At 42.7% G+C, this 16,363-nt stretch overlaps 1 protein-coding gene across 1 annotated transcript in view; it reads right to left on the bottom strand.

The window, feature by feature from the left end:
• The window catches only part of LOC124605940 (solute carrier family 22 member 7-like), a 132,651-nt gene that overhangs the window by 61,810 nt on the left and 54,478 nt on the right, over window positions 1-16,363 (bottom strand). The window contains exons 5-6 of the mRNA XM_047137899.1: window positions 15,346-15,503; window positions 5,968-6,136 (exon numbers count right to left, since the gene is read on the bottom strand). Coding sequence (XP_046993855.1) covers window positions 5,968-6,136; window positions 15,346-15,503 — 327 coding nt within the window. The remainder of the gene's footprint in view (window positions 1-5,967; window positions 6,137-15,345; window positions 15,504-16,363) is intronic.

Genomic DNA, 16,363 nt, shown 5'->3' on the forward strand with positions numbered 1-16,363 from the left:
CGAAAGAAGGCCCCGGGAGTAGACAGCATCCCATTACAACTACTGATAGCCTTGGAAGAGCCAGCCCTGACAAAACTCTACCATCTGGTGAGCAAGATGAATGTGACAGGAGAAATACCCTCAGACTTCAAGAAGAATATAATAATTCCAATCCCAAAGAAAGCAGGTGTTGACAGATGTGAAAATTGCCGAACTACCAGTTTAATAAGCAACGGCAGCAAAATACTAACACGAATTCTTTACAGAAGAGTGGAAAAACTGGTAGAAGCCGACCTTGGGGAAGATCGGTTTGGAATCTGTAGAAATGTTGGAACATGAGGCAATACTGACCCTACGACTTATCTTAGAAAATACATTAAGGTAAGGCAAACCAACGTTTCTAGCATTTGTAGACTTAGGGAAAGCTTTTGACAATGTCGACTGGAATACTCTCTTTCAAATTCTGACGGTGGCAGGGGTAAAGTACAGGGAGCGAAAGGCCATTTACAATTTGTACAGGAACCAGATGGCAGTTATAAGAGTCGAGGGGCAGAAAATAGAAGCAGTGGTTGGGAAGATAGTAAGACAGGGTTGTAGCCTATCCCCGATGTTATTCAAACTGTGTATTGAGCAAGCACTAAAAGAAACAAAAGAAAAATTCGGAGTAGGAATTGAAAACTATGGAGAAGAAATAAAAACTTTGAGGTTCACCGATGACATTGTAATTCTGTCAGAGACAGCAAAGGGTTTGGAAGAGCCGTTGAACGGAATCGACAGTGTCTTCAAAGGAGGATATAAGATGAGCATCAACAGAAGCAAAACGAGAATAATGGAATGTAGCGGAATTGATGCTGAGGGAATTAGATTAGTGAAAGAGACACTTAGAGTAGTAAAGGAGTTTTGCTATTTGGGGAGCAAAATAACTGATGATGGTCGAAGTAGAGAGGATATAAATTGTAGACTGGCAATGGCAAGGAAAGCGTTTCTGAAGAATAAAAATTTGTTAACATCGAGTATAGATTTAATTGTCAGGAAGTCGTTTCTGAAAGTATTTGTATGGAGTGTAGCCATGTATGGAAGTGAAACGTGGACGATAAATAGTTTAGACATGAAGAGAATAGTAGCTTCAGAAATGTGGTTCTACAGAAGAATGCTGAAGATTAGATGAGTAGATCACATAACTAATCAAGAGGTAGTGAATAGAATTCGAGAGAAGAGAAATTTGTGGCGCAACTTGACTAGAAGAAGGTATCGGTTGGTAGGGAATATTCTTAGGCATCAAGGCATCACCAATTTAGTATTGGAGGGCAGCGTGGACGGCAAAAATCGTAGGGGGAGACCAAGAGATGAATACACTAAACAGATTCAGAAGGATGTAGGTTGTAGTAGGTACTGGGAGATGAAGAAGCTTGCACAGGATAGAGTAGCATGGAGAGCTGCATCGAACCAGTCTCTAGACTGAAGACCACAACAACAACAATGCATTCTGAGGATTGGACCACCCGATACGTAAACATGGTTTATAGACAATAACATTCCTGATACTGACTGGGCTCTCCTTGAGCCCTAGCTGAACCCAATAGAACACCTTTGGGATGACTTAGTAGAAGGTCAGTGTTCACAGCACAGTTCAGGCTGCGACAAAGACGTTCAGTGGAATACCCCGATATTTATGTCCAGTAATATTGAAACCACTCTCGTATTTTCGCCAGCTGTAGGTAACGAATTTTAATCTGCCTTTATTATTTTCTAGTAATAAAATGAGATATTTAAGTTCAGTAGTATTTAAATACAATGTAGTCTGTAAGAGTAGTAAGTAAAGGAATGAATGAATGAAATGTCGTAATTTGTTGCCGTCTATGTAGGCTACTACGCGACATTATTAGCTCACTTCTTTTTCTCCCATACTTAACTTTTTGCTCGCTCTAGTTGCTAATATATGGTTATTTATTTGATTTCAGGCATTTTAATTGAGATTTCAGTAAAAGTTTTATACATCCGTGCTGTGTAAAGATAATATTGAAAATACAACAAAATTTATTTTAAACAGTGTAAGTTCTTTAACAAAAGATATCCCTTTGCCAAGTCGGCAATAATTTCGTCTTGCGAAATGATTACTTCACAAAGTTGAATGTATGGGGAGAGAGAAATATTAATTAACTGAATGATTGCCTATCGATGTCGCGGGGTCCAAACGATACACATCGAACATGCGATCGTAAATCCATCGTGCGACTCTTGTGATGGGCGTTATGATCAATTATTTGTGATCGCCATTTTTATCTGTTTTCCATCGTTCCCGCAGTTGCTCTCAATTACATACCTCCATGAATAATTATTGAGTCACTAGGGAATCCTAGACGATCTATGTCGTTTGTGGGTGGAATGTCTCGTGTTCTTGACGTTTCTTCGGCGGAGTCTCTCACATGGAAAAATCTAATTCCATGTTTATCTAGCGATGAAAATTGTTCGACTTTTTGTAGCAAATATGGAGTACCACCGGAAGAGAAAAGAAGGGACTAAGTACACTGTGGTGGTTCGAAGTGTGCAAAACTTCGTAAGCACAGTTTCGATGCTGAAATACCGTTTACAGTTTCACTGCGGACAGTGCGGAAAACGAACGAGTATCAGGAAGAATACTTGGTTCGACTCTTCCAAATTATCCATCCAGACCACCATAATTGGCTTTCACATGATTACAACACCGACGATGAGTAAGGTAAGTAATCTCCTTTGCAATTACAAGTATTTATGTAACGCTCTTCTTTTGTCGTTGCTGTAGCGACCACCGTACACATACCCATAACGCCCGCCATTAGAGACGCATGATCGATTTAAGATCGCAAGTTCGATATATATCGTTTGGACACAGCGACTTCGATATTCATTCATTCTTGGAAATTACCGATCATTAATGAGAATTCATTCAGAAGTAACTTTCTACTAAACAGGCCGAAAAGTTTAAAAAATGAATGTAATCAGAATTTTTAGTGTGAACATTTCGATACGAACCACAAAGATATTAATAGCGACAGCTGTATGTTTACTTTAAAGTTCAGTACGAAGCAGATAATAAAATCTCTGGTAATAGTTTTCGTTAGCTAGCCAGAGCTTTTTTTGACAGCTAATTAAATCATATTTCTGGTCCTTGTGTGTTAGAAAAGACTAGGAAGTTTAACATAATAAAATCATTTAACTGATGGCGCATCACACGCACTCCATATTAAGAATGTTAAAAAAATACACAATTGAGCCGTGTGCGGCTCGTGTTCGTGCCGTTTATTACTTGACATCTTGTCCTTGCGGTACTGCCATCCCGTTTCTTATTCGATTTACTGGCGTCACTAGCTTGCTGGCTTGGGCGCCCGTGAGTTGCAGCAGCAGCGCTTATCGATAAGAGCACTGTCGTTCTATCTTTGGAGCGACTGCTAGTATTTCTGGGTCATCGTGTATCGGGAGTTGAGTTGGGACGGAGCAGCAGTGAAGTCGAGACAGCCATGACTCGCTCGACCATTGCTGACACACATGAATTGAGTGCGGACGACCTTGGTTGGTCGTTCGGTCGGTTGTCTCATTGGACGACGTGTATTTGGTCGCCGACCGCTTCTGGGTTCAGTCACTGGTTTTAGTATTGTTCGAGTTGTTTGTGGAAGTGTTTCGTGGAACCGTATGTGGCTTGTGTTGTTTTGACTGAGCAGCTATTTTAATGCTGTCTGCATGCTGCAGGCAGTCAGACGGTTGGGACGGAGCAGCGAGGAAGTCCCGCGGCGCAAGGGCAGGCTGGGACAGCTGGCGGCGTGCATGCACTGTCGGATCGTGAGGTGCTAGCTGCGAGAGCGACAATTTTCATTGCCCACTGTACCTGGACGCTGAAGTTGAGTGATCAGTTAACCTGTAACGAAACCTCAGCTATTGTGACATCTCTTCGTTCATTTTTGGGTTGTTGCTCCCTGGGCCATTTGGGCTAGCAGCAATGTACGATGTGTTGGAGTCAGCGAAATCTTGCAGCCGTCTTCCTATATTGTGATTAATTATTAGATTGACTGTTACTTGCCAGTGAAGTGCACCAGCGGTATTTTCTGCCCTGTGGCCATTAACGCCCCAGTTACCTGCCCTGGTAGTGTGCGTAGTTTTCCGGCAGTGTGCCTTTTCTCTTTGTGTTGATGCTGTCCAGCAGGCACGTAGTTCGACAGCCTTTTAAGTTGTTTGGTTCATATTTTGTTCCCTTGGCTGTTTTTAGACGCCAATTACTGAAGTTGTAGTGCTGTTCATATCCTAGTCCTCAGCCGATATTTTCCATCGTCCTGCTGTTGGTCGGACGGAAGAGAATTGTTTAACTTGTTGGTTGGCCCTTGGGCCATCTCCAGTTTGGATGGACATCCGATTATTTAACTTCAACTCTTGGCTGTCTCTCTCATCTCACCTTACGTTTGAGCTACCTTCTCAGGCTGACACTTGGAACACTTCTGAGCACCACTTGTTCTGTTTGTTTTAGATCGTGATTTTCATTTTAGTTTGAAGTATTGTGCGAGGTCTTTGTCCATGTATTAATTCAGTTTTTTTTTAATTTTACGTAAAGGCCTTCAGCCGTGTTAAATTAAAATTTTGAATATTCATTTTATTTAAAAAAATTTGTTTTTCTTGAAAATTTGTTCTATCTGATATTGTTTGTAATCCAGGCCCTAAGCCGTTAGTCGTTCAACGTGTTATGTTTGGCCTTCAGCCGAGGATTTACGTGAACCCCTTTTATAAGGCCTTCAGCTGTGTGTATTCTTCAAAGGAAAAATTTTTTATAAGGAGGAAGGGTTTTATTTTAAATTGTTTGTCTGACTTGTTTTTCAGGCCTTCAGCAGTTGTTTCAAATTTCTTTGTGGCCTTCAGGCGTGCAATAAGTTAATATATCTTTAATTAGGCTTTTGGCCATTCTGTTGTAACTTTAAAAAGAAACTTCTTGGTTAGAAAAAAATGTTTATTGATGTGTTTTAATTACAGTTGTCCTTCAGATGTGTAGTGTAGGCCTTCAGCCGCTAATTGCTTTCAATTGCATGATTATTTTAAATTTTTACCTTGTATTTTTAATGGCTTTTGATTTCTAAGCCAGGCCTTGACCCATTCTGGTTTTTGGTGTGGTGTTGGGCCTTCAGCCCAGAAAGCATCTCAAGTTTTCTTTAACTAGGCCTTCAGCCGTATTGTCTAATTGTGATCTTTTAAAACAATGTGTAACCAAGTGGTTCTTAGAAAAATAAAGTTGTGTGTTTGATTGTGCAACTCACAGTAACTGTTTACAGCCCCATCCACAATCATAACTTTATCCTGTGCGCTTTCTGAGTACCTACCAACCAGGTTTCAATAACAATGAACTATGTTGCTTGGGGCCAGGTTGTGTATCTTGCTAATGCCTAAAAATGATTAGAAATATTTACAAAATAGCATTGTCGTTACAAAGTAAAACAATAGCAGGATTTTTTTGGTCGCAGTGACGCATCCAGATGGCTGCACCCGGCGGCATACTACAAAAAGAACCACGAAAAGCCCAAGAAATAAATTACAAGACTTACTGCGAAGTAGCACAAGTCAAGACAAGACGGAACCGGTTTCAGTACGTCTCCGGATACTTTTAATCAGATAGCGTGTGAAACGCCATTAGGAGATATGTGCGCGTCGGCGACATTTCGGCGGTCATGAATGATAACGGCTCGTCAACGATTTCGATGTCACGCCACAACATCTGGCCACCGACATCAGCATGAAAAAGGGTGCTCGATGTTCCTTCAGAGATGCACCTCTATACATTGTCCACAAAAAAAGGGTTACAGAAGAGGAAGTACCATTTATTACACGCACATAGGAAGAGACATCGATATTGCATATCGGTTGATACTTCTGCAACAACAAGTAAGTCTGACATTACTTACGTTTTCAACTTACTCGTATTATTAAATTTCAAATCGCCTATCAGCAGGCCTTCGTATATACCCATCATCTTACCTGCAGAAGAGTAGTAATATAAGGCAGCACAGGACTGCAAAAAGCAAGGAGTGCTTCCAGCTGGGAAACATCTGAACACACAAGCAGGCGGACACCAATCCTATAGGTATACCAATGCATGCCATGCAATTGATACAAGAGCGGTTTCTGATATCCGTCAATTCCGCCCCTGAAACATCAAAATCAGCATCTTATTTTATTACTAAATTTAAAATGTCACGCTTTTTTATATTAAGTTATTTCACGTGATACACTTCCATATTACCGTGTACAGTAACATTTACAAATAAAATGCAACACTTAGCATAACAACAAACAAATGAATAATACTGAGACCACATACAGCTTAAGGTTACATAACATATACATTAAATTTATAGAGCAAAATATTATACGACCAAAACCAGAGTTCGATCAGATTAACATATAATGAAGAGATCATATAAATTGCCTCGGAGAAATTTCATATTACCAACAAAGCACAAAAATAAAAACGGCTTTAGAGAACATAAAGGAGCTGACAGGAACCATGTGCGTGTTGTTATTATAATGTGATTACAGACAAATTTCTACGCACTCATTTCACATGTCACAACATGAAACTGCGTGTTTTCAAAGTGATAAAAGTTGTGCTCTTATTATTCGAAGTAGTCGGTTGACATACTGAAATTGGTTCAGGGGGCTCGGGACATATGTTTTGCGACATATTTTCATACTTTTGGCTAAATTGTTTAGAGTGTGTCTACAAATCTAAACTAGCAGTATCCAGGGTGTTTTTTTTTTTTACCTGTGGCTGCGATCTTCATGCGTCAGTACCACGATGCGCTGTAGTTTGGAGGTAAGCGGCTCCCTACAGCTAACAGAGTTAAGTTAGTTCAAAGGAAACCAAGGGTACAGCATAAGACAGAACCTGCTTCAGATTGAGCATACCCTTAGCCGTATGTGATTTTGTTAGATTGCCATTTTGTGCTGCTGCAGATTTTAGTGTACTGTACAGTCCTTAGTTTCCCCTTCAGCCAAATTAGGTATTCAAGAAAAGTGTATTATTTATTTACGTATTTTGTGTATGATGTGTGTACTAAAATGATATTTTTTTTCGTGTAAAGAAATATTAAATTATGGAATGTAAAAATAACTCAGCACTAATAGGGACTAAACACAGCAGTTCTAAGGTATGAAAGAATGATGATTCTTCAGTGTATGAAAGACGTTACTTATGCAACAATCTTGTAATTTTGTTATGTGAAGTCTCAAGTATTCGTCTCCGAATAACTGCTGCAACTTACATCCTTGTGAATCTTCTTAAATCTTATTACTGTATTCTTCTCTTGGTCTCCCTCTACAATTTTTACCTCCCACACGTCCCTCAAATACTAAATTGGTGATCCCTTGATGTCTCATAATGTGTCCTGTCAGCTAATCTTTTCGTCTAATCAAGTTCCGTCATAAATTTTTTTCTCTCTATTCCGATTCAGCACTTCTTCATTGGCTACGTGATCTGATCATCTGTCCTTCATCATTCTTCTGTAACACCACCTTTCAAAACCTTCTGTTCTGATCTAAACTGTTTATTGTCCACGTTTCACTTCCATTCATGGCTGCATTCCACACAAATACTTCCAGAAAAGACTTCCTAACACTTGAACGCATATTCGATGTTAAAAATGTCTCTTCTTCAGAAAGCTTGCCGTTGACAGTCTAGATTTTTTAACCCCAACTTCTGCCATCATCCGTCATTTTTCTGCCATATAACGAAACCCATCTATAAGTGTCTCGTTTCCTAATCTAATTCCCTGTGTATCACCTGATTTAATCCGACTGTATTCCATTATTCTTGCCATGCTTTTGTTGATATTAATCCTATATCCTCCTCGTCAATTCCGTTCAACTCCTCTTGCAAATCCTTTGCTGTCTCTAATAGAATTACAATATCATCGGCACACTTCAAAGTTGTTATTTCTATTCCCTGAAATTTAATTCCTACAGCAAATTTTTCTTTGGTTTACTTTACTGATTGCTCAGTGTACAGACTGAATAACATCGGCGATAGGCTACAGCCCTGTCTCACTTCCTTCTCAACCATTACTTCCTTTTCATGCACCTCGTCTCTTATAACTGCCGTTTGCCGGCCGGGGTGGCCAAGTGGTTCTAGGCGCTACAGTCAGGAACTGCGCGACCGCTACAGTCCCAGGTTCGAATCCTGCTTCGGGCATGGATGTGTGTGATGTCCTTAGGTTAGTTAGGTTTTAGTAGTTCTAAGTTCTAGGGGACTGATGACCTCAGATGTTGTCCCATAGTGCTCAGAGCCATTTAAACTGCCGTCTAGTTTCTGTACAAGTTATAAACAGCCTTTCACTTCCTGTATTTTACCCCTGCTACCTTCAGAAATTTAGAGCGAGTATTCCACCCAGCATTGTCAAAAGATTTATTTAAATCTACAAATGCTACAAATGTAGTTCACCTTTCGTTAAGCTGTCTTCTAAGTAGTACAGTTAATATTGCCTCGTGTATTCGTATAAGGGAGAGAGAGAGTTCGAAGGCTAACTAATGTTAAAGACACTCAGTGGAAAGTTACATGAAACTTAGTTTTATGAGGCTTTTAAAGTAGATTTATTTAGAAAACATTATTAAAACTTTTGCTAAGTGACTGCATAAACGTCACAAAGTAAGTGATGTTAGTCATTCACTACCATTATTAATATAAAGGCGATGAATTTGCGAAACGACTAGTTATCGACGCCGTCAGTCCTTACTGAGAAGAGAGCCAGTTTCGTTAAAAAATGTATCAAATCTTTGTTCCCAATGGTGAACTTCTAAAATCAACCTTAAGGTCGCTCAGCTTGGAGTGAGGAATACATGGTGTTCCAGATATTAGCTAAATGCACCATCCTTAGTTCCTGCTTGACCAACACACCAGGCAGGTACTGAAATGTATTATTTAATTACATGCTTTGCATATAACGTTTCTACTATAATGTTGTTTTCTTTGTTCGTTTCATGTCGTACAGGTAAGACAATGACAAAGCGAACCAATGGTGTTCTACCAACGCAATAATTGCCAGTGCTTGTGACTAAACAAAAGGGAACTAAAAGCTTATGATGGTGAGAACAATGAGCCATCATTACCAGATCGTTTCTCTGCATTCTTATAAAATGTATGTACAAACTGATTTGTGTGTGATTTATTACCTCACAAGAGGTCTTGAACTTGTAAAAATCACTTTGTATTATATCAACATCACATTATAAAATGATGGATTGAGATCCGTAAACCAGTTCATTTTAGGGTAAGAGGGGCGCATATCAGCCGAACAGCTTGATCAAGATGTCGCTCAGTATAGGGAAAGACAACGGCAAATAACAATCATTTTGAGCACCTCTGTGCCAAGTGTTATCACAGCCTTAACTTTGTTGTGTGTTATTTACTTTCTGATCAGGCGGAGAGCTAATTCCAAAAGGGAACCAAGGGTAGTCCAAGTCCCAGTGCATTGGATACCGAGGGCGTGAGGTGAGTAGGTAAGGGGTTGATCGGGCAGTGGTCATCCAGTACGGAAGTTTTACGTTTTGTTTCATGTAATGTGTTTTAAGGGCACTAGGTCACATTCAAGTTTTCTAGTAGTAAGGAAATATGAAATAGGTGCTGACCCAGACAAGTTAAGAGCTAGTTAAGGGTCGACCCAGGGACTGGGTCTTTCCAAAAAGGGGAATAATGTAGCGGCACCACAGTTTAAGATAGGAAAGTTAGATTCGGTGCAAAATTTCTGAGCACAAGTTACAGCCAGGTGCGGGCCAGATTGCAGTAAGTTACACTGAGCAGCGGTTGCAAAGTAAGGAGTCGTCAAACTGTTGAAAAGAGTAAACGCAGCAGTTTGCATGGCCTAACTACAGGCAGAAGGGGCCCACTGGCGCAACCCAGTTGTGGTGCATATGTGACTTGGAGCGGCACATTAGCAAAACAGAGGCGCACAGCCACATACAAATGGGTGTCGTTTTCCAACGAGATTCATTCAAGTGTGGCATCTCTCCTGGATGGCGAGGCATGTCACACCACCGGCTACACGCAGCAACAGATGTAGTGCCAGTGTCCCAGTCCATGGCAGATCATTAGTTCGACCCTCTGAGGCCGACGTGGCGTCCACAGCCAAACAGTGGTGCACCACTGTTTGGATCGGTACCACAGGCAGTCGTCTCAGCTCGCAACGAACGCCAGAGACATCCCGAGATGAGGGTCACAGATTCGGAAGCCAGATCATGGGCGCTTGCCGCCGTGATCTCAGCTACGCCAGTGATGAAGAAGCAACAGCAGGAATGGCCTACGGTTTCCGGCAGAGCAGCACGGAGACATCGAGGATGGTGGGCGCTGAGACAGCTGTTGGTGCACCCATCCTGACATCATCAGGCCAGTCAAGGCCGGCACGACACAGCATTGTATTGCACAGGCTGCTGGGGTGCTTCCTCAGCATTGCGGGGCCCAGTGACGCAGACAGAGGTGAATGAGGACACTGTAGTTTGAAACAATAAATCATTTGGGAAAGTTCTCACCGAATTTTAATACAGCACTTCCTGGCACCCACCCACTGCATTTGGTGTCTCCCTGCTACATTTGGTCATCCTGATACATTCTGTAGCAGAAGTCGCCATTACACTACACTTTTATGAATGTGTCGTGGATCTGTTTCCCTCTGTGTTTTATTGTTTACTTCTCTGTAGTAGATGCTTGTTTCCTGTATGAACTGTCTCTGAGTTTCGTACTGTTTTTGTTGCTGATTCGTACCCTGCATTGTAGAATCTTTTACTTCTTTAGGCAGTGCAGTATTTTCCTCAGGTTTTGTGCTGTCGCATTCTACCAAGAACTACCCAGTTTCTATCAATAAATCCTGATAACTTGCAGTATAATGTCACTCCTATAACCATCTGTGATCTTGCTTCTGTCTTATATCACATAGCTTTGAATTTTCTCCGAAAACTTTTTTCCTGATTTTTCGCAGGTCTGTGTCACATGTTCTCTTCTATGGTATTTACTGTCCACTTATTGGCAGAAATTTCTTGCTCTTTCGTCGGCCCTCCCCCTCCTATTTGGTGATTTATGTTCCTTACATAGAACACACTTCATGGTATAATTAGAGTGCTCATTGCTTTCTAATGGCATGAGACGCCTCTCCATAATTCGTTCTTAAAATTCTTCTTTGTTAGGAGGATTTTATGTGTAACATTCATCTCTCTTCCCCGTGTATTTTTACATCTGTATTTACATGGCACACACACTGCCACTTGTTTGTTTTTAATGCTGTATTTTCTGATCTGGCCTTTTTACTCACAATGTCCACAAATTACTAATTGTTTATCACAATGTATTATGTTCTGCCAGATGACCAAGGTCTTGGTGTTCAAAACACCTCCTCACTACTAGAAAGTCTTTCACTGAAGCCGAATGAAATCCAAGAAATACTTTTTGTCGCTTCACGAGTGCTGTTATAACCAGGGGGCTCTCATTTCAGTAACTTGGTGGACCACTTTTCTTCCCACTGGTTCTGTCCTGAATCGGACTGTAAAGCCGTTTCGGAAGGTTTCCTTGGGCAGTTCATCTTCAGGGTTCTTCAAGTGTATTGTGTCTTTCGGTGTCTTTGCATTTGTGTCCACTGGGATGTGGTACACAATCATTAAAGGTCTCTTAATCTTAGGCTATTCAAAAATCAGTTTGTCTTGCACCTTTTTGTTGTTGATTATCTTTTTCGTGACCATCATGTAGCAATTTCGAAGACGATTACATTATCGGTTTGCTTGACCTTCTTCATACAAATTTTCTCTTTGGTCTGGTTCATTAAGTTCGTCAGCTTTTGTTGCACTGTCTTTGCCTCTTCATTTGTTCTTGACTTTATGAGCAAAATATTTTGTTCGATTGCTTGCTCTGCTGTGATTTCAGCTGCAGGAGCTGTTTTGCTTGCATCTCTACTTGGTCGCTCTGTTAGTACCACACATCTGCATGTTTTCTCTAGTTTCGCTAATATTCTCTCGTTTTATTTTTGTAGGTGTTCCGAACTGCACTGCCAGTTAATAAGGCCTGCTTTATAGCGCATTGCGATATTTTTGCCAGTAATTCCACTTTTAGCCCGCTTATTCTTGGGCTGTGTCATCTTTTGCCCAGAAAATTCATTGTCAATAAATACCATCATGTCTTCATACAGCTGCTTCATATTGAGTGGTTTTCTAACTGTAGCGTTATTATTTGTTTTATCCTCGTCAACTGCCACCATTTCTTTACGTGTAGTCGTACTGACTACATCTGTTTGCCCATTTGATGTCGAGTGCAGTGCAAGGCCTCTCCACATTAAGAAACAGGTGCTGGCCACTGGAGTCTTAAGCGAAGCACACGTTCTGACTCGCCCGGAAAGTGTTCCATTAGGTTCAGGTATGGACTATGGACAGGCCAGTCCATTCCAGGAATGTTATTGTCCACAGACGATTGCCTCACATATGCTGCTTTGTGACAGGGTGCGTTGTCGTGCTAATCCAAACAAATAACGTCTTCTAAGTGACCCTGTACTGTGCGCAGTACACGGTGCTGTTAAATGAGTTGATATGCTTCCGAATTTAGCGTTGTTTTCTTAAGCGCAGGAAAAGCAGTAGACAGTAATTACTGAAAACATTGCCATATCATAACATCAACTGCAGGGTTCTTTACTGTTGACACTACACATGATCTTAGGCAACGTTCAGTAGGTTTTTCCGAACACAAACCCCTCCACTATATTGCCACAGGGGAACACGTGATTCATCACTCTAAACAATTCGTCTCCAATCACCGACTGTCCAACGGCGTCGCTCTATACGCAGCCTAGAGCATTGCTTAGCAAAGGGAGGCCACGACGTCTGGAACGCGGATTTACTGGAAACTTCATACACTCGTAGTACTCCACGAGGACAAAAAAATGTGTAAGCAGTAGCGCGTACTTCTCAAGCGTTATTGAGAAAATCGCAAGAGAATTTAGGTCGTCAAACATACATCTGTGAGTGGCCATTTTTATCATGAAGGGGCGGCAGCCGAGTGGTTAGCGTTCAAGCTCTGTAATCACTGCATCGCTGGATCGAGTCCCGTTCGTCAGTTTTTTTTATTTTCAACACAGACATTTTCTTTACTATTTATATTACAATTGATATAATGGGATGAACTTTTATTAAATTTACAATGTTATTTGGCAGTCTACAAATTTTTAATAACACAAATAATATAATAGTCAGGTCTTCAGGGCTCCAGCAAAAATTCGACAGCTCATGAGCCCTCTGAAGGACGATGTAAGCCTTCCAACGCAAGGCGTGTATACAATGCCGTCTAGTTGTGGGCACACTTATGTCGGATACACTGTACGTACCACGCCTTGTGGAACACGAGAGGTGTTACCGCCTGCGATATCCTGAGAAATCACTGACAGCAGGAAACAGAAAATGTACACTGAACTGCATTCGACAAGACATCTGTTATTAAACGGATCAATAATTTCTGGAGTAGCGTCATAAAAGACTGACAACACCCTAAATAAACACTCAGCTCTGCAGCTGAACACAGCTTGGAACACAGCCACTGGAAGGCTCATGCGGGCTCGCAACGATAAAATTACCATATAAGGCACCGCAGTGAGTAGCAGTGTTTTCGCAGAAGGTAGCTTGGCCACATAAGGGCAGCAGCAGCGTTCACACGACATTCAGTGGCTCGCCAACTGCTCTCATGCTCATAAATTAAGGATAAATGCAGAATGCGGTGCCACACAACGTGGCACTAGACAAAACAGGCGCTAATAGCATAGGCACATATGGAACGCACACGACATAGATGTGTAAGTCCACGGTATTGGTGATAAGTTGATAAAACCGCTCCGAAACACATGTGCTACAAAACGCCACTGTTTCCTCCGCATGTACCCCCACATCAATATGGGATTTGATCACAATGCACACGTACACAGGCCGCACAACAGGTTGATATACTCTGGATCAGGTAGTCGAGCAGCTGCTGAGGTACAGCCTCCCATTCTTGCACCAGTGTCTGTCGGAGCTCCTGCAGAGTCCTAGGGGTTTGAAGACGTGTAGCAATAGGTCAACAAAGAGAGGGTTTAGGTCTGGAGAACAGGCAGACCGCTCCATTCGCGTGATATCTTCTGTTGCGATGTACTGCTGCACGATGGCAGCTCGGTGGCGCCGTGCGTTATCATCCATCAGAAGGTAGGTGGGACCCACTGCACGCACCACTGAAAAGGAGGACATACCGGTGCACAATGACGTTCCAATACACCTGACCTCTTACAGTTCCTTTGTCAGAGACATGCAGGGGTGTATGTGCATCAATCATTCCCATCACACAACATCAAACCACGACCTCCATATAGGTCCGTTTCAAGGACATTAAGGGGTTGGTATCTGGTTCCTGGTTCGCGCCAGATGAAAACCCGGCGGGAATCACTGTTCAGACTATACCTGGACGTCCGTGAACATAACCTGGGACCACTGTTCCAGTGACCATGTACTGTGTTCTTTACACCAGGTTTTACGGGCTCTCCTGTGACCAGAGGTCAGGGGAATGCACTTTGCAGGTCTCCGGGCGAATAAACCATGTCTGTTCAATCGTCTGTAGACTGTGTGTCTGGAGACAGCTGTACCGGTGGCTGCGGTAAGGTCCCGAGCAAGGCCACCTGCAGTACTCCGTGGCCGTCTGTGGGCACTGAAGGTGAGATATCGGTCTTCTTGTGGTGTTGTACTCTGTGGACGTCCAGTACTGTAGCGCCTGGACACGTTTCCGGGTCTGCTGGAATTGTTGCCATAATCTTGAGATCACACTTTGTGGCGCACAGAGGGCCCGTGATACGACCTGCTGTGTTTGACCAGCCTCCAATCGCCCTAGTACTCTACCCCTCATAACGTCATCAATATGTGCTCTTCGAGCCATCTTCAACACACCACTAGCACGTCTAAACACTTCTGCACACTTACTCGCTGCCCCGTACTCTGAAATGCACCAACATACCTCTGTTTATGTGGACTGCTGCCAGCGCCACCGAGCGCCGACCGCAGGTCAAATGAACCCGCATGGTCATCCCCCGAGGTCTTTAAAGCGGCAAACCGCCCACCAGAGCGTTGTTTCACCATGTATCAGCATTATCCCTAATTTATGAGCATGAGTGTACTTCTTAGCTCGAAGCTCCTGGACATATGACCACGTGGCCCGGTTGGAAGCTAGAGAAAAGTTATCAAGGAAGAAAAGAGTAAAGAAACAGGAGAAGCCCTCTGTCAGAGTAGTTTCCCGTTCTTTCTATGAAAAATACTTCTTAAGGTTTTTTCTAAACGTCGCTCTCGCGATGCTGCAACACATTGTTTTCCCCTACTCACCTACAGATATCGCCGACTCCAGCATGACGCCTCCAGCGCCCGCCACCAGTGACTCCGCCATGACGAACAGCGGGAGCAGAGACGGCGTGAACAGCAATGCCACCCTGCTGACGACATGCATCACCACGCAGGCCAACTGCAGCGGGCGACGTCCGTACCTGCAACCAGCGTATATCCGCTTGCTTCACAAATATTCCATTTCCCAGATATTTCTGTAAAATATGTCAAGACACAAAGGAATTGAAGACATTAGCTGCCATCCTCGCCGTAATTATACACTACTGGCCATTAAAATTGCTACACCAACAAGAAATGCAGATGGCAAACGAGTATTCACACTATAACTGACATGTGATTACATTTTCACGCAGGTTGGGTGCATAGATCCTGAGAAATCAGTACCCAGAACAACCACCTCTGGCCGTAATAAAGGCCTTGATACGCCTGGGCATTGAGTGAAGCACAGCTTGGATGGCGTGTACAGGTACAGCTGCCCATGCAGCTTCAACACGACACCACAGTTCATCAGGAGTAGTGACTTGCGTATTGTGACGAGCCAGTTGCTCGGCCACCATTGACCAGACGTTTTCAGTTGGTGAGAGATCTGGAGAATGTGCTGGCCAGGGCAGCAGTCGAACATTTTCTGTATCCAGAAAGGCCCGTACAGGACCTGCAACATGCGGTCGTGCACTATCCTGCTGAAGTGTAGGGTTTCGCAGGAATCGCATGAAGGGTAGAGCCACGGGTCATAACACATCTGAAATGTAACGTCCACTGTTCAAAGTGCCGTCAATGAGAACAAAAGATGACCGAGACGTGTAACCAATGGCACCCCATACCATCACGCCGGTCGTCAAACACGGATGCGACCATCATGATACTGTAAAATGAACCGAGATTCATCCGAAAAGATGACGTTTAGCCATTCGTGCACCCAGGTTCGTCGTAGAGTAGACCGTCGCAGGCGCTGCTGCCTGTGATGCAGCGTCAAGGGTAGCCGCAGCCATGGTCTCCGAGC

This window comes from Schistocerca americana, chromosome 3 (genome assembly GCF_021461395.2).
Source record: "Schistocerca americana isolate TAMUIC-IGC-003095 chromosome 3, iqSchAmer2.1, whole genome shotgun sequence".
NCBI lineage: Eukaryota > Metazoa > Arthropoda > Insecta > Orthoptera > Acrididae > Schistocerca > Schistocerca americana.